General features: G+C 53.8%; 1 protein-coding gene across 1 annotated transcript in view; it reads left to right on the forward strand.

Annotated features, from left to right (window-relative positions):
• Positions 1–2098: 2098 nt before the first annotated feature.
• LOC121274328 (histone-lysine N-methyltransferase SETDB1-like) overlaps positions 2099–23012 on the forward strand; it is a 37290-nt gene continuing 16376 nt past the window's right edge. The window contains exons 1-7 of the mRNA XM_041181570.1: positions 2099–2279; positions 8433–8659; positions 9567–9757; positions 14240–14322; positions 14856–14988; positions 16079–16348; positions 18709–18910. Coding sequence (XP_041037504.1) covers positions 8457–8659; positions 9567–9757; positions 14240–14322; positions 14856–14988; positions 16079–16348; positions 18709–18910 — 1082 coding nt within the window. The 5' untranslated portion in view covers positions 2099–2279; positions 8433–8456. The remainder of the gene's footprint in view (positions 2280–8432; positions 8660–9566; positions 9758–14239; positions 14323–14855; positions 14989–16078; positions 16349–18708; positions 18911–23012) is intronic.

Below are 23012 nucleotides of genomic sequence, written 5' to 3' on the forward strand. Positions count from 1 at the left end.
CAGGTAAAGAAATGATGGGTTGACCGGGGTGGTCCAGCTCGTGAATCCTGGGAAGGAGATGGAGACGGCCTGTGGGAGAATGAGGTTATAGGTTGGTGGGGGGTGGGGTGGGATGAGCTGGGGTAGCTGGGGAAATTCTCCAGAGGAGACGAGATCAGTCCCAACACAACAAAATACAGCGGACGCCAGATCTGAAGTGAAAATAAACCCCAGAAAATGCTGTAAATACTCAGCAGGACAGCTGGAGAGAAACAGGAGTAACCTTTCAGCACTGTGGCCTTTCATCACAAGCGGTAAAAGTTAGAGATGTAATCGGTTTTCAGCAACTGATAGGGGGAGGGGGAGAGGGGGCTGGGGGGGGGAGGAAGAACAAAAGGGAAGGGCTGTGATAGGGGAGATGGCAGGAGAGATCAAACAACAAATGGGGCGCTGGCGCAAAGCAAAAGGCATGGGGCAGGGAAGGAGAGAAAAGATGGGTCCAGAGGAGGTGCGAAGGGCAGAATGGTGAACAGCTGCTGCCCAAAAGCAAAAACAAGAGGGGGAAAAAAAATGGGTTGAGAACCAAAGCCAGCAAAGAAAGCGGAAAGAAAATGAAGGCAGAGGTTATGGTCTCAAATCGTTGGACTCGGTGTTGAGTCCGGAAACTTGAAAAGTCCCCAGTTGAAAGATGAGGTGCCGGTCCCCAAGCTTCATTGGAAACCGCAGCTGGCCAAGGACAGAGAGGTCAGGGTGGGGAGCAAGGTGGGCAATTGAAGCGACCGTGGACCGGCAACACCCCCAACACCCACCTCCCCCCTCTCTTTCCCACAGCAATTTTCCAAGCAAGCGCCGCCTCCTGTCGTTTCAATTGCTTCCACTCTGACCCCCTCCCATCTGCTTCTGTGTCTCTATGAAGCTCAGTGAACTTTTCCCATCTCGGGTTGGGGGTGGGGGCGAGAGGTCAGTGACCTGAGCTCAGCGAGGGCAGTCTGGGGATGGACGGCTATTGATCTTCTCCAGTGCGGTTGTGGTCGATGGGGTGGGGGAGGTCGGAGGACCTGTTGGCAGTTCAGCCTCCGCAAGGTGGAGGCCGGATTGCCGGACAGCACCGGCGTTGCTGTTGTCAGCTCGAGCCTGACCGGAACAGGAGTGGATGAGGTGGGACGGGGGTAGGCTAGAGCAACCAAGACCGCCAACATCATGCCGGCCGCACCCAATGAAAAGATTTTGAGGGCAAGCGGAAAATGGGAATTCTAACTCCATTGGGCAGGGATGAAGACTCCCAGCGTGGACGCAACGGCGTGCTCAGCTCAACATTCACCAAGTTGCTCGGCTAGAGCAAAATAAACAGCAGAAGCCGGCCATTCGGCCCCTCAAGCATTCAGCCTCATCATGGCTGATGATAGCTCACGGTGGTCAATCAAGAAAAAGGGCCGGGTCACGTTTCTTCCATGTGATTGGCTGCACCGTCCCTTTCCGAGGTTGCAGTTGGTGGAAGCGCACGTCAATCAGCAAAGTGGGCGAGGAGAGCTCCGCCTTCATCTGACTGGCTGCAGCGGCTGTCCATCAGAGGGCCGGCGCCGGATGGACGACCAATCAGCGACGGACGATAAGAGGGGGCTCCCCCGCCTCTGATTTGATCCAGGCCACGTCAATCAAGCGCATGAGCGGGACAAAGGTCGGTCACGTGGGACTGGCTACCGCGGCTGTCCATCAGGGAGGCCAGCGACGGCGGAACGACCAATCAGTGAGAAACGCCCGGGGGGGGGGGGGGGGGGGGGGGGGGGCGCTCGCTGCCTCCGATTGGTCGGCGGCACAGCTCAATCGGACGGCTGGCGTCGCCCCTTCCCCGCTTCCCGAGCCGTCGGCGTCATGACATCACACGCAAGCCAACCAGGGGGTGCGGGGTGGTGTGTGTGTGTGCGCAAAGGCCCCTCAGGGTCACCCACATTGGCGGAGGGCGACGTCAATCAGAGCCCTTCGTCAACAGATTGGCCGACCCACACGTCAATCGGGGGCCGGCCGGTCACGCTATTGGCTAAGCCGGTTTCATGTTGGGTTGCGCCGCGGTTTGCTTGGCGCGCTGTCCCACAACCGCCTTTCATTTTTTTTCCAAGGGGGGGGAGGGGTGGGGGGGAATGATTTAAAAAAAAATGTAGTGCTCACCGTTAACGGGCGATGAGCTTTCCCACTCCGAAGTGATCCGGATAAGAAACCGGAGGGTGAAAAAAAAATTCTCCACAGCCGCGGCCTGGTCATCGGGGAGCGAGTGAAGCCTGTCGGCGAGAGGACTTGGGTCGGTTTGCTTGCTTGTTTATTTATCTTCGGAGGGGGAGGGGGAGTAACGGTCATCCCAGTCTTCTCGTTGTTAAAATTTCTCATGAGGGTTTTTGCCCGGCCGCCGGCGCCCTGCCCCCGTTTTCAAAATTCCGTCGAAGCGCCGGCGGCTGGGCACTGCGCCGGCGCGGGAGCCGGGCAGGCCGGGCACCGCGCCGGCGCGGGAGCCGAGCGGCCGGGCACTGCGCCGGCGCGGGGGGAGCCAGGCGGCGCCCCGGGCACCACCGCTGAGCCGGCGCGGTAGCAGCGCCAGTGTGGCCTTCTGGGAGTTGTAGTTCTTTCCCCCCCCCCCCTCTCTGTTGGGTGTCAGTGGGAATCAGGGAATTGCAGCAGCCACAATACTGCCTGAAACCTGAGATATGTTGCTTTGTCTTTCATCCTTCCTTGTTCCAAGCGTTGGCCGCACCATGAACAATCTTCTTCCACTGATTTCTACTCACTGCCTTCCTCATTGAGGGGCCAGTCCACGCTCTGGTGCTATCCATCCATTCTATCTTGAGTCATTCCTTGGGCATGTTTTCCAGGTATTTTGCCTAAAGGCATTATCTCTTTCTCTTCCCCCCCCCCCCCCCCCCACAAACACTCCCCTCTGTCTGCACCAAGTGTCTGAAACACATAAGACCATATGAGACATAGGAGCAGAAATTAGGCCATTCGGCCCATCGAGTCTGCCCCGCCATTCAATCATGGCTGATAAGTTTCTCAACCCCATTCTCCCGCCTTCTCCCCGTAACCTTTGATCCCCCTTACCAATCAAGATACCTATCTATCTCGGTCTTAAATACACTCAATGACCCGGCCTCCACAGCCTTCTGTGGCAATGAATTCCATAGATTCACCACTCTCTGGCTAAAGAAGTTTCTCCTCAACTCTGTTCTAAAAGGTCTTCCCTTTACTCTGAGGCTGTGCCCTCGGGTCCTAGTCTCTCCTGCGAATGGAAACATCTTCCTCACGTCCACTCTATCCAGGTCTTTCAGTATTCTGTAAGTTTCAATCAGATCCCCCCCCTCATCCTTCTAAACTCCATCGAGTATAGACCCAGAGTCCTCAAACTTTCTTCCTATGTTAAGCCTTTCATTCCTGGGATCATTCTTGTGAACCTCCTCTGGACCCTCTCCAGGGCCAGCACATCCTTCCTGAGATACGGGGCCCAAAATTGCTCACAATATTCTAAATGTGATAAAAACAAAAAAACTGCAGATGCTGGAAATCCAAAACAAAAACAGAATTACCTGGAAAAACCCAGCAGGTCTGGCAACATCGGCGGAGAAGAAAAGAGTTGACGTTTCGAGTCCTCATCACCCTTCGACAGTTCTGTCGAAGGGTCATGAAGACTCGAAACGTCAACTCTTTTCTTCTCCGCCGATGCTGCCAGACCTGCTGGGTTTTTCCAGGTAACTCTGTTTTTGTTTTATATTCTAAATGTGGTCTTACCAGAGCCTTATAAAGCCTCAGCAGCACATCCCTGCTTTTATAGTCTAGTCCTCTCGAAATAAATGCCAACATTGCATTTGCCTTCCTAACTACCGACTCAACCTGCAAGTTAACCTTAAGAGAATCCTGGACTAGGACTCCCAAGTCAGGCGCTTCCATGATTTCGCTGCCTCAAACAAGTTCCTCTGAGCACCAGCTTTCTTGAGCACCTCACTCATTTGTCCGCATGGCAGTCCATGCCACACGTAATCTCCATCTGAGTCCTTTCATTTTAAACGCTCTTACTCAAGCCTCGTTGCTTTTCTTGATGGCCCAGCTTTCACAGCCGTACATGGTCACAAGGACCCTCAGAAGACGAATTTTCATTGTGGCCGAGATACTGTGGCTGCTCGTTTAAGTAAGTTCACAATGTTAAAATGTTGAGCATTCACCATTGATAAGTCTAGCCTGACCTTCTTCAGTGGACCCTGCACCTTCCGTGATGGGTGACCCAAGTTAGCAGAAGGTTACAGTTCAAGCTGAACTTGGTTCATCAGAATCTTTCAGGTCTTTCCATCCAACCCCACCACCTTCGCCTTGTCACCGTGGATCAGTAGGCTGAAATCTTTAAGTGCTAGAAATACTCAGAAGGCTGGGCAGCATCGGTGGAGAGAGAAGCACAGTTAATGTTTCAGGCCGATGGCCACCCTTTGTCAGAGCTGAGGACAGGTCCTGAAATGTTTTCATAGAATGCTTACTGCACAGGAGGAGGCCATCTGGCCCGTCATGTCCATGCTGGCTCTCCATAAGAGCAACTTGTCTCGCGCTACTCCCCTGCCTCTTTCCCCCCCTCCCCCATAACCCGCAATTCTTTCCCTTTTCAGATAATGACCCAGTTCCTATTTGAAAGCCGTGATTGAATTTGCCTCCACCCACACTCTCTGGTAGTGCGCTCCGATCCTAACCAACTCGCTGTTTGAAAAAGTCTTACCTCATGCCTCCATTGCTTCTTTTGCCAATTACCTTAAATCTGTGCTCCTCTCGTTCTCTATCCTTCCGCCAATGGGAACAGTTTCTCTCGACCCACTCCGTCTAGAACCCCCCCCCCCCATCTCCTGATTTTGAACATCTCTATCAAATCCCCTCTCAACCCCCTCTTCTCCGTGGGAAAACAGTTCCGGTCTCTCCACGGACCTGATGTTCCCCATCCCCAGGACCACTCTCGTGAATCTTTTCGCTTGACTCACACCTGGGACGGGGTGGGTTATCTTATGAAGAAAGGTTGAACAGATTGGGCTGACGCCCATTGGAGTTCACAAGAATGAGAGGTGATCTTATTTAAGCTTCTGATAGGGTACTTGCCAGGAGGATGTTCCCACTTGTGGGAAAGACTGGAACCAGCGGACACAGTTTAAGAATAAGAGCTCTACCGTTTAAGGAGGGAGCAAGGAGAATTTCTTTCCCCTGAGGTTCGTTAGCCTGTGGACTTCTCTTATCCAGCGAGCAGTGGAGGCTGGGTCATTGAATATATTCAAGGCTGAGTTAGACAGACTTTTCACCGACAAGGAGTCGAGGGTTGTTGGTGCAGGGCAGGAAAGTGGAGTTGAAACCACAACCAAATCACAACCAATCGCTCGATCTTATTGAATGGCGGAGCAGGCTGGAAGGGCTGAACGGCCAACTCCTGCTCCGAAGTCCTACGTCCCTACCCTCTCTAATGCCTTCACGTCCTTCCCAAAGTGTGGTAGGAACAAGGGTTTCAAGCAGCTTTGGGCCACTTTTCATGGGTGTCTCTTTGCTTCAGAAACATTAGCTTTACTTTTAAACCTACGGGCTGGAAAGTCTCACTGCTGAATGAAGTGAAGACACATCCCTCAGAGCGACAGATGCTCGAGTTTGCTGTCAAGCTCCGGCAGTGTTTGAGAGAGCATGCTGCATCTGCACGTGTACTGACCGATGGAAGGTGGCCGTGAAACGTCCCCCTCTCTTCCCCTCTCTGCAGACGCTGCCTGACCTGCTGAGTATTTCCGGCATTTTCTGTTTTTGTTTCAGATCCCCAGTATTCGCAGCACTCGATTAGCGTTCAAGAGAGCTCTAAATGTGGCTGTTAAAGAGAAAACAAGACTTGCATTTATGTAGCGCTTTTCGCCACCAGTGGGCGTCCCAAAGTGCTTCAGTGGAGTGTAGCCACAGTTGTAATGTAGGAAATGCAGCAGTCAATTCGTGCACAGCAAGCTTCCACAAACAGCAATGAGATTAAATACCCAGATCATTTGTTGTTTTGTCATGTTAGTTGGGGGATAAATATTGGCCAGTATACAGGGGAACTCTTTCTCTCCCACTCATAGAGACTCTTTATATAGACTGTTTGCTCTCGTGCGCTGTTTAAATAGATTCTGTAGACTGTTTGCTCTAGTGCACTATTTAAGTAGCCTCTGTAGACTTGTTTGCTACAAGACAGACTGTTTGCTGTGTCCTGCCATATGCCCCAGGCAGCTGAAACTTATAGGTTACTTATAGATCTTATAGGAAAGACTTAGAGGTCTTTCTCTCTGTCTTTCTCTCTGTCTTTCTCTCTGTCTTTCTCTCTGTCTTTCTCTCTGTCTTTCTCTCTGTCTTTCTCTCTGTCTTTCTCTCTGTCTTTCTCTCTGTCTTTCTCACTGTCTTTCTCACTGTCTTTCTCACTGTCTTTCTCACTGTCTTTCTCACTGTCTTTCTCACTGTCTTTCTCACTGTCTTTCTCACTGTCTTTCTCACTGTCTTTCTCTCTGTCTTTCTCTCTGTCTTTCTCTCTGTCTTTCTCTCTGTCTTTCTCTCTGTCTTTCTCTCTGTCTTTCTCTCTGTCTTTCTCTCTGTCTTTCTCTCTGTCTTTCTCTCTGTCTTTCTCTCTGTCTTTCTCTCTGTCTTTCTCACTGTCTTTCTCACTGTCTTTCTCACTGTCTTTCTCACTGTCTTTCTCACTGTCTTTCTCACTGTCTTTCTCTCTGTCTTTCTCTCTGTCTTTCTCTCTGTCTTTCTCTCTGTCTTTCTCTCTGTCTTTCTCTCTGTCTTTCTCTCTGTCTTTCTCTCTGTCTTTCTCTCTGTCTTTCTCACTGTCTCTCTCTCACTGTCTCTCTCTCACTGTCTCTCTCTCTCTGTCTCTCTCTCTGTCTCTCTCTCTGTCTCTCTCTCTGTCTCTCTCTCTGTCTCTCTCTCTGTCTCTCTCTCTGTCTCTCTCTCTGTCTCTCTCTCTGTCTCTCTCTCTGTCTCTGTCTCTGTCTCTGTCTCTGTCTCTGTCTCTGTCTCTCTCTCTGTCTCTGTCTTTCCCTCTGCCCGCCTCTTTCGCTCCCTCTGCCCGCCTCTTTCGCTCCCTCTGCCCGTCTCTTTCGCTCCCTCTGTCCGTCTGTGTCTCTTTCTCTCTGTCTTTTCCGCTATCTCAACCTCTTCTGCAGACAGCATTTGATATCAAATTTGTTTGTGGAAGTGTTTCCTAATTTCAATGGCTTGAATTTCTAGACACACCATGCACCAACCAGCCACCCCTCCCCCTAACCCCAGCCTTTCCACAGAAAGCCTCTTTTATTTTTCCAACCTTGCTTGAAAGGACTCCTTGCTTTGTAGAATAAGCAACCCCCCAGTGACACACTGTGGGGCAGCCAGCACCCAATGAATTTTATATACCCTGTTGAAAGGGCCATTTGTCAGGACACAGTGGCTGAGGCTGGTTGTGTCCTCCTCAAAAGGTGACTTTCCAGTAAGCCTCACTGGCCCCCACCCCCTGCCTGGGATGTGGACTTTGCTGGCCAGGTCAGCATTTATTGTCCTTGAGACACTGGTGGGTGAGCCGCCTTCTTGAGCCGCTGCAGTCCCTGTGGTGTAGGTACACCCACCGTGCTGTTAGGGAGAGAGTTCCAGGATTTGGACCCAGCGACAGTGAAGGAACGGCTGATATATTTCCAAGTCGGGATGGTAAGTGGCTGGGAGGGGAACTTCTAGGTGGTGGTGTTCCCCATGTGTCTGCTGCCCACGTCCTTCTAGATGGTAGAGGTTGTGGGTTTGGAAGGTGGTTTTCCCTCCTTAGAATGGGGAAACGTGATGTGGTGGTAACGTTACTGGACTAGTAATCCAGAGGCCCAGGCTAATGCTCTGGGGACACGGGTTTGAATCTTGCCACAGCAGCTGGTGGAATCTAAACTCAATGAATAAATCTGGAACTGAAAGCGAGTCTCAGTGATGGTAATCATGGTAGCCATCATGGATTGTTGTAAAACCCAACTGGTTCACTAATGCCCCCTTTAGGGAGGGAAATCTCCCGTCCTTACCCGGTCTGGCCTACACGTGACTCCAGACCCACAGCCATGTGGTTGACTCTTAACTGCCCCCCCTGAAATGGCCGAGCGAGACCACTCAGTTCAAGGGGCAATTAGGGATGGGCAATAAATGCTGGCCTTACCCCGTGAAAGAGAGAAAAAAAGCCACACAGCAGAGAGAAGGGAATGAATCTTCCTGTCTGAAGTGGTTCAGCCCTTTTGCTTGCCCTCCTCTGTGTTCAGTACTCTCCGTGTCAGGAAAGCCTCTGGCCGCGTTCTTACCCGGGTGCTGCTGTGTCACCTGGGGCTTACGATGTTCACACGCACTCTCTCCTCTCTCTCTCTCTCTCTCTCTCTCTCTCTCTCTCTCTCTCTCTCTCTCTCTCTCTCTCTCTCTCTGTTTCTCGGGAGCAGCAGTAGGGCCGGAGTGGCGCAGCGATGGCGTCCACCGACACCATGGAGCTGGTGGTGGAGGACCTGGGCATCTCGATGGAGGAGATCCGCGAGTGGATCGACAAGGAGCTGGAGAAGGTGGAGCTGCTGAAGCAGCGCAAAGCCGCGCTCCTGGAGCTGGAGAGCTGGGTGGAGAAGAAAGAGGCTGAAGTGGCTCATGTGGATGGCCTGTTCGAGGATGCCTCCAGGTACCGCTTCTTTTCAATCGAGTTTGCCCCTTCCCTCGCACCCCACCGTCCCGCCCCTCCATTCCCTGTGCCCCACATCGGAAAGGAAGGCTTGCATTTATATAGCGACTTTCACGACCTCAGGGCGCCCCGAAGCGCTTGACGTACTGGATGGGACTGCGGCAGCCAATTTGTGCACAGGAGGATCTCACAGCCGCTGATCTGTTTTTTTTTTTGTGTGTGTGATGTTGGTCGAGGGTTAAATATCAGCCCCGGGATTCTGGGGAGAACTCTCCCCGCAGCTTACCACGCCCCGCTCTTCTCCCTGTAGGATCTTTTACGTCTACCTGAGAGGGCAGACGTTATGTGGGGGGGGTGGGGGTGGGGATGGGATGTCGGTTTAACGTCTCGCCCAAAAGACAGCACCTCCCACAGTGCGGCACTCCCTCAGCACCGGGGAGTCTCAGCCTGGACTGTGAGCTCTGGAGTGGGGACTTGAACCTGTGTCCTTCTGACTCGCAGAGGAGGAAGCGCCACCTGTCGGTTAGTTCCCCCTACCCCCCCCCTGTCCTGCCAGCCCCGCGCCAGCAAATGAGGTTGGGGGTGCTGACCTCAACCGGGGGTGCTGCATTTAGCCTCGGCATTGGGACTGGCACGCCCGTCCGTGGACCGGTGGGCACGCAGACAGCGTCGGACGCAGCTGCGATTGTACCTCCTGGTCGAATAGCCTCCCTGGCCACTATGTGGGCTCGCGAATGAATGAATGAATGAATGGATGAGGGTGGGGGGGGGGGGGGGGGGGGGGGGGAGAGGGAGGGGAGGGAGCGTCAAGCTGAGTAAAGGCTGCAGCAGCCCCGCGGCTGGGTCCCCCCCCCCCCCCCCCCCCCCCCCCCCCACACCCCATCAACCCCGCCTTGTGTGCACTCAGGTCGGTGGACATGTGCGAATCGATGGTGAAGGACTTGTTCAGCAACCTGGGGCTGCAGTACGAGGAGGCAGACCAGGAGGATGCCAGTCAGGAGCAGGTGCCCGGGAAGGGCGGTGCCAAGCTGTCGGAAGTGATCGAGATCCTGGACGACGACGACGACGACGACGACGACGTGATGGCAGTGGAACCGGGTAGGAGCACTTCTGACCCTCGCTGTTGCCCCCCCCCCCCCCCCCCCCCCCCCCCCCCCCCCCCCCCCACCCCCACCCCACCCCCACCCCACCCCGGCAGAGTGTGCCAGCTTCAGACAGGGGAGCTGGCACTGCCGCTACACCAGTAACCCAGGCCGATGCTGTGGGGGCAGGGGTTCGAATAGCCCCCCCACCACGACCACTGGCGGAATTTCAATTCAGTTAATCAAATTTGCAATTGGAAGTAACGGTGTCCGTGGCAACTATCGATTGATGTAAAAACCCATTGGGTTCCCTAATGTCCCTTTAGCCACTGCCCCACGCATCTGGCATTATCACTACACTGCTCCCCCCACCCCAGTCTAAAACTCGCACATCCACACTTTCCTAAAGTTCTGACCCCCCAGACCCACAGCAACGTGGCTGACTCTTAAACTGCCCCCTGAAAAGGCTGAGCCTCTCCGTTCGAGGGGCAGTTAGGGGATGGGCAAGCAATGCCGGCCTTGCCAGCGACGCCCACATCCATAGAACACTACAGCACAGAAAACAGGCCATTCGGCCCTTCTAGTCTGTGCCGAAATATTATTCCGCTAGTCCCATTGACCTGCTCCCAGTCCATAACCCTCCAGACCTCTCCCATCCATGTATCTATCCAATTTATTCTTAAAATTTAAGAGTGAGCCCGCATTTACCACGTCAGATGGTAGCTCGTTCCACACTCACCACTCTCTGAGTGAAGAATTTCCCCCTAATGTTCCCCCTAAACCTTTCCCCTTTCACCCTAAAGCCATGTCCTCTCGTGTTTATCTCTCCTAATCTAAGTGGAAAGAGCCTACTCGCATTTACTCTGTCTATACCCCTCATAATTTTGTAAACTTCTTTCAAATCTCCCCTCATCCTTCTACGCTCCAAGGAATAAAGTCCCAATCTGTTTAAGCTTTACATGTAACTCAACTCCTGAAGACCCGGCAACAATCCCCGTGAAAGAATAAAGAGAAACAAATTCTGTAGACTCTCTCTCTCTCTCTCTCGGTGATTGTTTGACAGAGGCTGGATTGCTACCTTCACGTCCCCACCTCTTGCAAAAACACATTTTTCTTCTCTTTCCTGCCTCGACTTTTGTGACTGCCACTCCGATCAGTGTAGCAGGTAGGGATGCCCTGCACTCCCCTCTTGTCCCTGCCAAGCCCCCTGTTTTTTGTCGGACTGCAGGGAGATGTCGAGTGGGGTTCCCCGAGGGGCTTGGTGTTAGGACCCCTGCTCTTCTTGATCCACATTAATGACCTAGATTTAGGTTCAAAAATTGGAAGATGACTCATGACTTGGAAGCGTCGTGAACTGTGAGGGGGGTAGTGCTAGACTCCAGGGGGGAACATAGACGGGCTGGTGGGATGGGCAGACGAGCGGCAAATTCAATTTAATGCGGAGAGGTGATTCATTTTCGTGGGAAGAACGCGGAGAGACAAGATAAAACAAAGCGTGCAATTTTTAGGAGGGTGCAGGAGCAGAGGGTCCTGAGGAGAGAAAAAGACGAGAGAGAGAAGTGCGGAGAGGTTCAGGGAAGGAATGCCAGGGCTTAGGGCCCCAGGCAGCTGAAGGCTGACTGGGGATATATGTGCTCAAATCATTGAAGAATAGATTGAGAAAGTGGTTATAAAAAGGCATACAGGACTTTATGAAGAAAGCATAGAACACAAAAGCAAGTAAGTTGTGATAAACCTGTGTAAAACACTAGTTCGACCCCAGTGAAGTTCAATGCAAACAGGAGGAACAGCACCTCATTTTTCATTCCCCTCTATTTTTATATTTATTTCGATGTATTGTTTCATCTCCACCTTTTAGCCCATTTCGATCCCTTCCCCCCACCCCACCCCCACCAGGTCCATCTGCCACTAGCTTGCTTCCCTTAATGTCCCCATTAGCACATCCTTTAGATAATATCACCACTGTCAGCACCTCTTTGTAATTTTGTCTATGACATCATTGGCAATCTCTTCTTGGCCTCCACCTATCACTGGCCCTCTATCGAGTTCTCCTGTCCCACTCACTCCCCTCTACCAGCTTATATATCAACTCATTTCTATATGTCTTGGTTCTGATGAAGAGTCATACGGACTCGAAATGTCAACTGTATCTCTCTCCGCTGATGCTGAGTTTTTCCAGGTATTTTTGTGTTTGTACTAGTTCAGCCCCAACTGGGATATTGTGTCCTGTCCTGGGCTCCGCACTTTAGGAAGGATGTGAAAGCATTGAGAGGGTGCAGAAAAGGTCCATGAGAATAGTTCCAGCGATTAAGGACTTCGGCTACATGGATAGTTTGGAGAAGCTGAGGCTGTACATCTCGGAGAAGAGAAGCCTGAGAGGAGATTTGATAGAGGTGTCAAAATTATGAGAGGTCTGGACAGAGTAGATAGGGAGAAACTGTTCCCATTGGTGGAAGGATCGAGAACCAGAGGGCACAGATTTCTGTCTCGATTAGTCATTGTTTGAAAATAAATTTAACACCGAGACATGTAGGGAAATATTAGGGACAGTTGACCAAAAACTCAGTCAAAGAGGCAGGTTTTAAGGACCGTCTTAAAGGAGGGGAGAGAGAGAGAGAAAAAGAGAGAGGCGGAGAGTTTAGGGAGGGATTTCCAGAGCTCAGGCCCCCTTGCAGCTGAAGGCACGGCTGCCAATGGGAATCGGGGGATGTGCAAGAGGCTGGAATTGGAGAAGCGCAGAGATCTCGGAGGGGTGTAGGGGCTTGAGGGGGGTTACAGAGATAGGGAGGGGTGTAGGGGCTGGAGGAGGTTACAGAGATAGGGAGGGGTGTAGGGGCTGGAGGAGGTTACAGAGATAGGGAGGGGTGTAGGGGCTGGAGGAGGTTACAGAGATAGGGAGGGGTATAGGTTCTGGAGGAGGTTACAGAGATAGGGAGGAGTGTAGGAGCTGGAGGAGGTTACAGAGATGGGGAGGGGTGTAGGGGCTGGAGGAGGTTACTGAGATGGGGGGGGTGTAGGGGCTGGAGGAGGTTACTGAGATAGGGAGGGGTGTAGGGGCTGGAGGAGGTTACTGAGATAGGAAGGGTTGTAGGTTCTGGAGGAGGTTACTGAGATAGGAAGGGTTGTAGGTTCTGGAGGAGGTTACAGAGATAGGGAGGAGTGTAGGGGCTGGAGGAGGTTACAGAGATAGGGAGGGGTGTAGGGGCTGGAGGAGGTTACAGAGATAGGGAGGGGTGTAGGGGCTGGAGGAGGTTACAGACATAGGGAGGGGTGTAGGTTCTGGAGGAGGTTACAGACATAGGGAGGGGTGTAGGGGCTGGAGGAGGTTACTGAGATAGGGAGGGGTGTAGGGTCTGGAGGAGGTTACTGAGATAGGGAGGGGTGTAGGGGCTGGAGGAGGTTACTGAGATAGGGAGGTGCAAACAATTAATCATCCTTACGCTGAAATTGAGACTCATTCACCAAGGAGACTGCCAGATGACCCCATTGGCGCTTTCGTGTTTTATGAAAGGGGGTTGTCCGCAATCATCCCACGGAAGTTGTTCCCAGTGGTGAAGAGTTCGAACATGAGGGAGTGACTCAGGTGTAACATCGCAAGTGCGAAAGAGATGCCTGGTTGGCTAGATGAGGTGATTACATTGCAGAAGGAGGGCATTCAGCCCCTCATAGCTGTGCCAGCTCTCTTCCAGAGCAAATCGTCTGGCCCCATTCCCCTGAGCGGAGCCAGCTGTGGGGTAGAACAATTGAGCGACACAGCTTAAATAGGGGCAAGTGGCTGAGCTGGAAGTGAGGAGGAGGTTGAGGGGTTCTGGGTATAGGTAGGGCTGGTTCTATTAAGCTAACAAGTGAGCCGAGTGCGAAGGAACAACCTCAACGTTACAGCCAAGCCATTCAGCAATGAAACCATTTTCACCCGAAAGGTTAAAGGAAATCTGGAACTCTTGGCCCCTCCAAAAACACTGTCGGTGCTGAGTGGCAGTTGGAGATTGCTGGGTGTGGTGGGGGGGTGGTGGTGGTGGTGGTGGTGGTGGTGGACCGGGGGGTGACCAACCCATTGGGAACGATGTGTGGGTCAGAGGGAGCAGATGAGACTCATTGGAGCCCTCCAGAGAGAGTCAGCCCAGACTCGAGGGGCAGAATGGCTTCCTCTTGTGCCCTCATGATTCCCTCAATGGGGCTGAGGGGCAGATGGGCAGTGATCTGATTGGAATGGTGGAGCGCAGGCTCGAGGGGCCGAATAGCCTCCTCCTGCTCCCAACGCTGGTTTCCATTCCTGCGTTTTCCTTCGTCGCTCCCCAGCTAAGCAGGCATTTGCCGGGGGGGGAGGGGGGTGGGGGGAGGTTTTGTTGTAATCGCTGCTCAATCGTTTCCTCTCACGGTCGCTGGGACCCTGATGCCTTGCCCCATTCTGCGAGCGGGTGTGTTTTTAATCGTGCGTCGTGGCCCGGTCTGTTCTCCGTGCGCGGTTTTACTGATCGAACCAACTCCTCTTTCACAGTGGAAACGGGGCGAGTCGCCACCTCCGCATCGACCACGTCGACGGTGACAGCGCTGAGCAAAATCACTCGGGAGCCGTCCCTGGTGAGTGCGCCTGGCGAGCTTCGTTGGCAATGGCGCTCCTTCTCCCATTGGCGGCAGCAGCCCCCGCCCACCTGCCCAAGGCCCTGGCCTTCCCGGGGCCCTGCACACATCGGCTGAGCCCACCCTCTGTCCCGGCTGAGAGAGTTCTTTCAAAGAGCCGGCATTGGCATGTTGGGCCGAATGGCCGCCTCCTGTGCTGCGAGATTCCCTTATTGTCGTCATTAGCATGTAATTTTTTTTTTAGCAGTTACCTGATGCGCTGTCTGTGAATCCATCCCCTTTCTGGGCCTTGCCAAGGTTGGCCGGTCCAGCGAACGCTCGGCGCTCCGGGACTGTGCGGGGTGGTTATTACCACGGGCCGGGAGGCAGCGCCCGGAGTGCTCGTGTGAGGTCAAACTCCCCTCGCGGACGTCGCGTGGTGCGCTCCGATTGGGATGTGAAGGTTCTCGAGTTTTTTTACAGTATCGTCTCTAACTGACACACTCTCTTCACCCCCCCCCCCCACCCCCCTCGGCCCCTCGGTCTCTGTCCAGCTGCGAGATGCGATGGCGGCAATGCGAAAGTCCGCCCGGGACGTTCAGAAGTTTGTGGAGGCCGTTTCCAGGAAGCCACCGTCCACCGTGACCCCTTCCACTGGACTGCTTCGAGCTGTGACCACACAAGCAGGTCAGTTTAAGCCATTGGTGCCGTGGCGCCCTTCATGTCCTGGGGACGTCGTGAGGAAGTTTACAGCCAATGAAGTGCTTAATTGAAGTGTAGCTCCTATTGTCAGGTTCGACAGTGGGCGCGGACCTTCTCACAGGGCGGCGCTCCCTCGGCCCTGACCCTCGGACCGCGCGGCGCTCCCTCGGCCCTGACCCTCGGACCGCGCGGCGCTCCCTCAGCCCTGACCCTCGGACCGCGCGGCGCTCCCTCAGCCCTGACCCTCGGACCGCGCGGCGCTCCCTCAGCCCTGACCCTCGGACCGCGCGGCGCTCCCTCAGCCCTGACCCTCGGACCGCGCGGCGCTCCCTCAGCCCTGACCCTCGGACCGCGCGGCGCTCCCTCAGCCCTGACCCTCGGACCGCGCGGCGCTCCCTCAGCCCTGACCCTCGGACCGCGCGGCGCTCCCTCAGCCCTGACCCTCGGACCGCGCGGCGCTCCCTCAGCCCTGACCCTCGGACCGCGCGGCGCTCCCTCAGCCCTGACCCTCGGACCGCGCGGCGCTCCCTCAGCCCTGACCCTCGGACCGCGCGGCGCTCCCTCAGCCCTGACCCTCGGACCGCGCGGCGCTCCCTCAGCCCTGACCCTCGGACCGCGCGGCGCTCCCTCAGCCCTGACCCTCGGACCGCGCGGCGCTCCCTCAGCCCTGACCCTCGGACCGCGCGGCGCTCCCTCAGCCCTGACCCTCGGACCGCGCGGCGCTCCCTCAGCCCTGACCCTCGGACCGCGCGGCGCTCCCTCAGCCCTGACCCTCGGACCGCGCGTGAGGGCCAAGGCTCAAGTCTCTGGCGTGGTGACTCGAACCAACGACCTTCTGACTTGGAGAGTGCTGCTCGCTGATCCCTGGCTGACACCCTTCCATCTAAGAAAGAACTCACCCCTGTCCCTGCATCTGTCTCGTCTGAGAGGTGGCGGGTCTGACAGTGTAGCACACCCTCAGCGCCTGCACGGGGGGATGTGGGCCGAGCTTCTCAGCTCGCGCCCTGCGGAGTGTGGGAACGATTGTGACCGACTAGCTTGTGCACCCTTTGGTCCCCCCCCCCCCCCACCTCAGACCCTGAGAAGAGCGGACAGCCCGGCCTTGCCTTCTCCATGCCCTCTTCCCCGACCAGCACCCTCTCCTCCACCTGCAGCACCCACCCCCGGCCAGCCCGGCAGCCAGCCCCACCGGCCCCCGCCGGCAACCCGCAGCAGGCGAGCAGCACCGTGGTGGAGGACGGGGAGGTGGTGAAGGACGGCGACCTGTTCAAGGGCATGAGGATCCTGGGCAAGAAGCGGACAAAAACCTGGCACAAGGGGATGCTCATCGCCATCGTGACCACGGGTAAGTGCCCTGAGAGTCTCTAACGTCTAGTTTGCTTTGATAAATCTGTGTGTGTGTGTGTGTTATCTCCTCTCGTCCCTTGTTGTCACCCACTCTGGCTAGATTAGGGTGAAGTGGTGTGGTGGGGGGGGACGGGGGTTGTCAGAGTTCCTCCCACTCCTCGCCCTCCAGCCTGAAGAGATCACCCACCTACCTTCCTACCTCGGCCATTGCCCTGCCCCCGAAACCATCCTTCCCTTGGCGCCAGGTGGCGTGAAGCCCCATCCGCCCGGAGTCAGTGACCGTATATACTTGTGTAAAGGCCGCTTTTTTATTTAAGTCACGAGGGTCGACTTATACACAGGGCAATGCCTTCAGGGGAGCGCTAGAATTGGGCCCGAGCGCAGTGCAGACAGAGATGGCCTCGGTGGACTGAAGTTAAAACCAAACAACGCCAAAGAAATCGTTTTAATTAATTATCATTCGTAATCTGGTCGCTTTTTTAACAACTTGAATAAATACAAACAAAACTTAAATGTTTTAAATACTCACTCACCCGAGTGCATTTTTATTAGTATTTTTTCGTGAACGTCTCCAGAATTGGTTCTGAAATCTTTGGGCTTGGACCCCCCCCACCCCAACCTCCCCCGAAAGGGGTTGAATGTTGTCCGAGGTACGTGAGAAATGATGAGGTTTTTCCTTTAAAAGCCAAGATTCCTGGGGTTGACTTCTACGTGAGATTGAGTTTTACATGCCTTTGTACGGTAATTTTAAGCACGTGCGCACGATGTTGGGGTTTGTGCCCGCGATTCACCTCATACTTGCCCCAATAGAGGGCACCTTGGTTGCCTCCACCTCCCCCATCTCTTCCCCTCCCGCCCTCACCCCACCTCCACCCCCACCTTGCCCAGAAAATGCCTGTCCAGACACTGAGCGGGCTGTTCGCTTGTGGGTGCATCGCTGCTGCACGCAGTCCTTAACTGCGACATTTACATCATCCCCCCACCCCCCCACCCCCACCCCGTTGCAGTGGTACCTGGCCAAGTGAGCTGGAGCCCGCGCATGCAGCAGTGCGTTTCTGCCTACTCCTGCGTCGTGCGCCCCTGCCTCAAAAGACTGGTCGGAAAATCGCCCATGAGCGCTGGCATCACCAGAGAACTGGTCAGGCGGTGGAGCCCTGGTGGTTTCGGTAATTCTCTCCCCTCCCCCTCTCTCTCCCCCCTGGGGTGCTGATTCCGACTGTAACTCTCTTGGTCACGGCTCTGCTTGGACATTAGCTGACTCAGCGGTGATGTCGGACCTTCCTGACCTGTGCTGCCCAGCTACTGACTGGAAAGCGCCTTTTAACAACAGGGATCTTCATTTATATGGCACCTTTTATTAAGGTGCTGAAAGCCCCCCAAAGGCGCTGCATGGGATCGTAAGCAAAAGTTGACACCAGGCTGCATAACGAGATAAGGAGAGAGGCTACCTAAACCTCCGGCGAAGAGGTCAGCTTTAAAGAGCGTCTTAAAGACGGAGAGGTTCAGGGAGGGAATTCCAGAGCTCAGGCAGCTGAAGGCATGGCCGCTGTTGGTGGAGCGATGGGAATCGGGGGATGCGCAAGAGGTGAAGGTTTGCAGAGTGCAGAGTGCATTACTCAGTCAAATGCTGGAGGTGTCTGGACCTCTTCTTAACTTATATTTGATCTCGACTCTTGTAGCAGAAACCAAATCTAGGGGGCCATCGCTACAAGACGCTTGCTAATAAATCCAATGGGGAATTCAGGAGGAACTTCTTTACCCAGGGAGCGGGGAGAGTGCGGGACTCGCTCCCGCGGGGAGTGGGCAGAGTGCAGGACTTGCGCCCTTGGGGAGCGAGGAGAATGTGGGACTCGGTCCCGCGGGGAGTGGGGAGAATGTGGGACTCGCTCCCGCGGGGAGTGGGGAGAATGTGGGACTTGCTCCCGCGGGGAGTGGGGAGAATGTGGGACTTGCTCCCGCGGGGAGTGGGGAGAATGTGGGACTTGCTCCCGCGGGGAGCGGGGAGAATGTGGGACTCGCTCCCACAGGGAGCGGGGAGAATGTGGGACTCGCTCCCGCGGGGAGCGGTTGAGGTGAATAGCGGAGATGGGATTGAAGGGGGGAAGCTGGATGAACATGAGGGAGAGAGGAATAAATGGCTATGTTGATGGGGGGGGTGGCGGGAAGAGGCTCGTGTGGAGCAGAAACACCAGCACAGAGCAGATGGGCCGAATGGCCTGTTTCTATGTGCGCTTACCAAAAAAAACCCAATGAAACGCAGCAGTAGGCAAAGCGCGTTGGAGGAATGTTTCTGCAGGAACGCTAACATTTCGGGCTTACTTGACATCCTGTTTTTTTATTTCTTCGCCTCGAAACCAGGCAACGCCAACAAATACAAAGTGAAATTCGACAACAAAGGCAAGAGCCTGCTGTCGGGGAACCACATTGCCTACGACTACCACCCGGCGGCTGACCGGCTGATGGTGGGCAGCAGGGTGGTCGCCAAGTACAAGGACGGCAATTCGGTTTGGTTGTACGCAGGGATCGTGGCGGAGACCCCAAACAACAAGAACAAGACACGGTAAGGATGCCTGTGGCCGCCTCGCGGGCCCAGCCCTGTTCTGGCGGCGCCCACCCATGCGCCGCGGTGACTGAAAGGGGCCGTTTCGACACTTGTCACCTTTGGGGGAGCTTGGGCTTCCTAAACAGAGGGGTTAAGTACGAAAGCAGGGAAGCTACGCTGAGCCTTTACCCTCGCCCCCCGGACGGTCCCTCGGGATCGAGGGTGACTTGGTTCCACTCCGGTTCGATGGGTTCCGAGGTGGCTGCTAAGCCCCCAGTGCGCGATCTGCAGCCCCTGCCACAGGCCAGTCAGCTTACACGTGAAGGGGGGGGTCGCGGCTAGATGGGTTGCTTGGAGATGTGTGCGCTCGCTCCAACGCCTCAGCTCCGCCTCTGCACGCTCCCAAACAAGTCTCTCGATGTGCTCAGTACCTTCTCCATATTTGGTCGGTTACAGGCCAGGGTCTCCCATGAGTCGATGGGGGATGTTTGACCTCTTCGAGGATGCTTTTCAGGACATCCTTAAACTAGAGAGTGACAACGGTGGTGGGGTGGGGGGGTTAATAGTAGTTACTAAGGAAATGGTGGATGAAATTAACAAATATTCTGCCTCTGCCTTCGTTGTAGAGGATATAAAAATCTTTCCAGTAATAGCTGTAAATCAGGAGGTGGAAGCGAGAGGGGACCTTGGTGAAATTGCAATCACTGGGGAAGCGGTACTGAGCAAACTGATGGGCTGACAAGTCTCTGGGTCCTGATGGGCTTCATCCTAAGGGCTTAAAAGAGGTGGCTAATGAGGTAGTAGATGCTCTGGTGTTAATTTTCCAAAATTTGCTAGATTCTGGAAAGGTTCCATCAGACTGGAAAGTAGCAAATATAACCCCTCTACTCAAGAAGAACGGGAGGCAGAAAACAGGAAACTATAGGCCAGTTAGATTGATGTCTGCTGTGTGAAAGGTGTTAGAATCGATCATTAAGGAGGTTATAGCTGGGCACTTAGGGAAACTCGAGATCATGGGGAAGAGTCAACATGGTTTTGTGAAAGGGAAATCATTTTTAACCAATTTATTGAAGTTCTTTGAAGGAGTAACATGCTCTATGGATAAAGGGGAACCTATGGATGTGCTGTACTTGGATTTCCAGGAGACATTTGATAAGGTGCCACATCAAAGGTTATTGTGGAAAATAAAACCTCATGGTGTAGGGGGTAACATATTAGCTTGGATAGAAGATTGGCTGGCTGACAGAAAACAGAGGATGCATAAATGGGTCTTTTTCAGATTGGCAGGATGTGACAAGTTCAGACCCATAGGGTCTGTACTGGGGCCTCACCCTTTTACAATTTGTCAGTGTCTTAGATGAGGGGAGTGAAGGCACGGAAGCTAAATTTGCAGATGACACAAAGATAGGTAGGAAAGTATGTTGTGAAGAGGATATGAGGAGGTTGCAGACGGATACAGATAGGTTGACTCAGTGGGCAAAGATCTGGAAAATGGAGTTCAATGTGGGAAAAATGTGAAATAGTTCACTTTGGTAGGAAGAATTAAAAACAAACAGTATTACTTAAACAGGGAATGACTGCAGAATTCTGATGTGCAGAGGGATCTGAGTGATCTAGTGCATGAGTCACAAAAAGTTAGTATGCAGGTACAGCAAGTAATTAAGAAAGCTAATGGAATGTTATCCTTTATTATGAGAGAAATTGAACATAACTGAAGCATAACATCCTTATTTTTATACAGGGCATTGGTGAGCCCACATCTCGAATACTGTGTGCAGTTTTGGTCTCCTTATTTAAAAGCGTTGGAGGCAGTTCAGAGGAGGTTTACCAGATTGATACCTGGAATGAGTGGGTCATCTTATGAGGAAAGGTTGGACAGACTGGGCTTGTTTTCAGTGGAGTTTAGAAGAGTGAGGGGTGATTGGATTGAAGTTTACAAGATTCTGAACGGCCTTGACAAGGTGGACGTGAAAAGGATGTTTCCTCTTGTGGGTGAGTCCAGGACTAGGGGGGCCACTGTTTTAAAATTAGGGGTCGCCCTTTTAGGACAGAGATGAGGAGAAATTGTTTTCTGAGGTTTGTGTGACTTTGGAACTCTCTGCCTCAGAAGGAGGTGGAGGCGGGGTCAGTGAATATTTTTAGATAGGTTCCTGTTAGGCAACGGAATCAAAGGTTATCGGGGTTAGATGAGAATGTGGAATTCGAAACACAAACCGATCAGCCATGATCTTATTGAATGGCGGAGCAGGCTCGAGGGGCCGAATGGCCTCCTCTTGTTCCTATTTCGTAAGTTCGTATTTCCACTGCCCTCCTGGGAGTCTCCTGCTACATTCCGAATCTTTGTAAGGCTCTCATTAGGTCACAGCTAGAGCACAGCTAGACCAGTTCTGGCCACCACACTTTAGGGAAGACGTGAGGGTCTTGAGAGGGTGCGGAGGGGGATTTACCAGAACAGCTGCAGGGAATGAGGGATTTTACTCATGACGGTAGGTTGGAGAGGCTGGGTGTTGATGCGAAGGTGATTGAGGGGAGATTTGATAGAGGGGTACCAGATTTATTCATTCATGGGATGTGGGTGTCACTGGCTAGGCCTGCATTTATTGCCCATCCATGTTGGCCCCTGAGAAGGTGCTGGTGAGCTGCCTTCTTGAGCCGCTGCAGTCCATGACAGGTTTAGTTAGATAAGGTGGACAAAGAAAAGCCCTCCTCATTGACTGATGGTGTGCAAGAACTGGGAGGGCACAGGTGTCAGGTTTTGGGCAAGAGATACAGTGGGGGTGTGAGGAAGACCTATTTTACACAGCGCATGGTAATGATCTGGAACTGGCTGCCTACGGTGGCGGTTGGGAAGCGGAGACAATAAACGATTTCAGTAGGAAATTGGACAGACGCTTGAGGGAGATAAAGTTACAGAGCCACGACGATGGAGCGGGTGGAGGGGAATGGGCCTGGCTGGATTGCTCTACAGAGAGCCGGCATGGACTGGATGGGCCGAATGGCCAACCTTCGTGCTGCACTGACGTGAGTTGAGTTGCGACCAAAGCACCCAGTAGCTCAGTTCCACGTGTCACCCTTGCAGTTTGCGTTTCTATAGAGGCCGTAAAACATCCCCAAGGTGCTTCACAGGAGCATTGTCTGGCCAAGTTTGACACTGAGCCCCATCAATGGATCTAAGGACAGAAGCGCGGTCAGTAGAGATCGGTTTTAAGGAGGGAGAGTGAGAGGCAGAGAGGTTTAGGGAGGGAATTCCAGAGCTTAGGGCCCCAGGCAGCTGAAGGAATGGCTGCCAATGGTGCAGCGATGGAAATCAGGGGATGCGCAAGAGGCTGGATTTGGAGGAGCGCAGAGTTCTCAGGGTTATAGGGGCTGGAAGAGGTTACAGAGATAAGGAGGGGTGTAGGGGTTGGAGGAGGTTACAGATATAGGGAGGGTTGTAGGGGCTGGAGGAGGTTACAGAGATAGGGAGGGGTGTAGGGGCTGGAGGAGGTTACAGATATAGGGAGGGTTGTAGGGGCTGGAGGAGGTTACAGAGATAGGGAGGGGTGTAGGGGCTGGAGGAGGTTACAGAGATAGGGAGGGGTGTAGGGGCTGGAGGAGGTTACAGAGATAGGGAGGGGTGTAGGGGTTGGAGAGGGTTACAGAAGTAGAGAGGGTTGTAGGGGTTGGAGGAGGTTACAGAGATAGGAAGGGGTGTAGGGGTTGGAGGAGGTTATAGAGATAGGGAGGGGTGTAGGGGCTGGAGGAGGTTACAGAGATAGGGAGGGGTGTAGGGGCTGGAGGAGGTTACAGAGATAGGGAGGGGTGCAGGGACTTGAGGAGGTTACAGAGTTAGGGAGGGGCGTAGCGGCTGGAGGAGGTTACAGAGATAGGGAGGGGTGTAGGGGCTGGAGGAGGTTACAGAGATAGGGGTGTAGGGGCTGGAGGAGGTTACAGGGATGGGGGCAGGTGAAAGCTTGCATTATGCCAGTAGACAGCATTGTGAGCTTTGTAACACTAAGGTGCAGTACTAGCGGGCGTAATGGTGCTGTAGTTTGTGATAATGAATATTTGGAACTGTATTGAATTCAGTGAGAGTGTTCATCATATATATTAGTTCTGATTTGTCAGTGATCACACCAGT

The sequence above is a fragment of the Carcharodon carcharias genome (genome assembly GCF_017639515.1).
Source record: "Carcharodon carcharias isolate sCarCar2 chromosome 36 unlocalized genomic scaffold, sCarCar2.pri SUPER_36_unloc_1, whole genome shotgun sequence".
Taxonomy (NCBI): Eukaryota; Metazoa; Chordata; class Chondrichthyes; order Lamniformes; family Lamnidae; genus Carcharodon; species Carcharodon carcharias.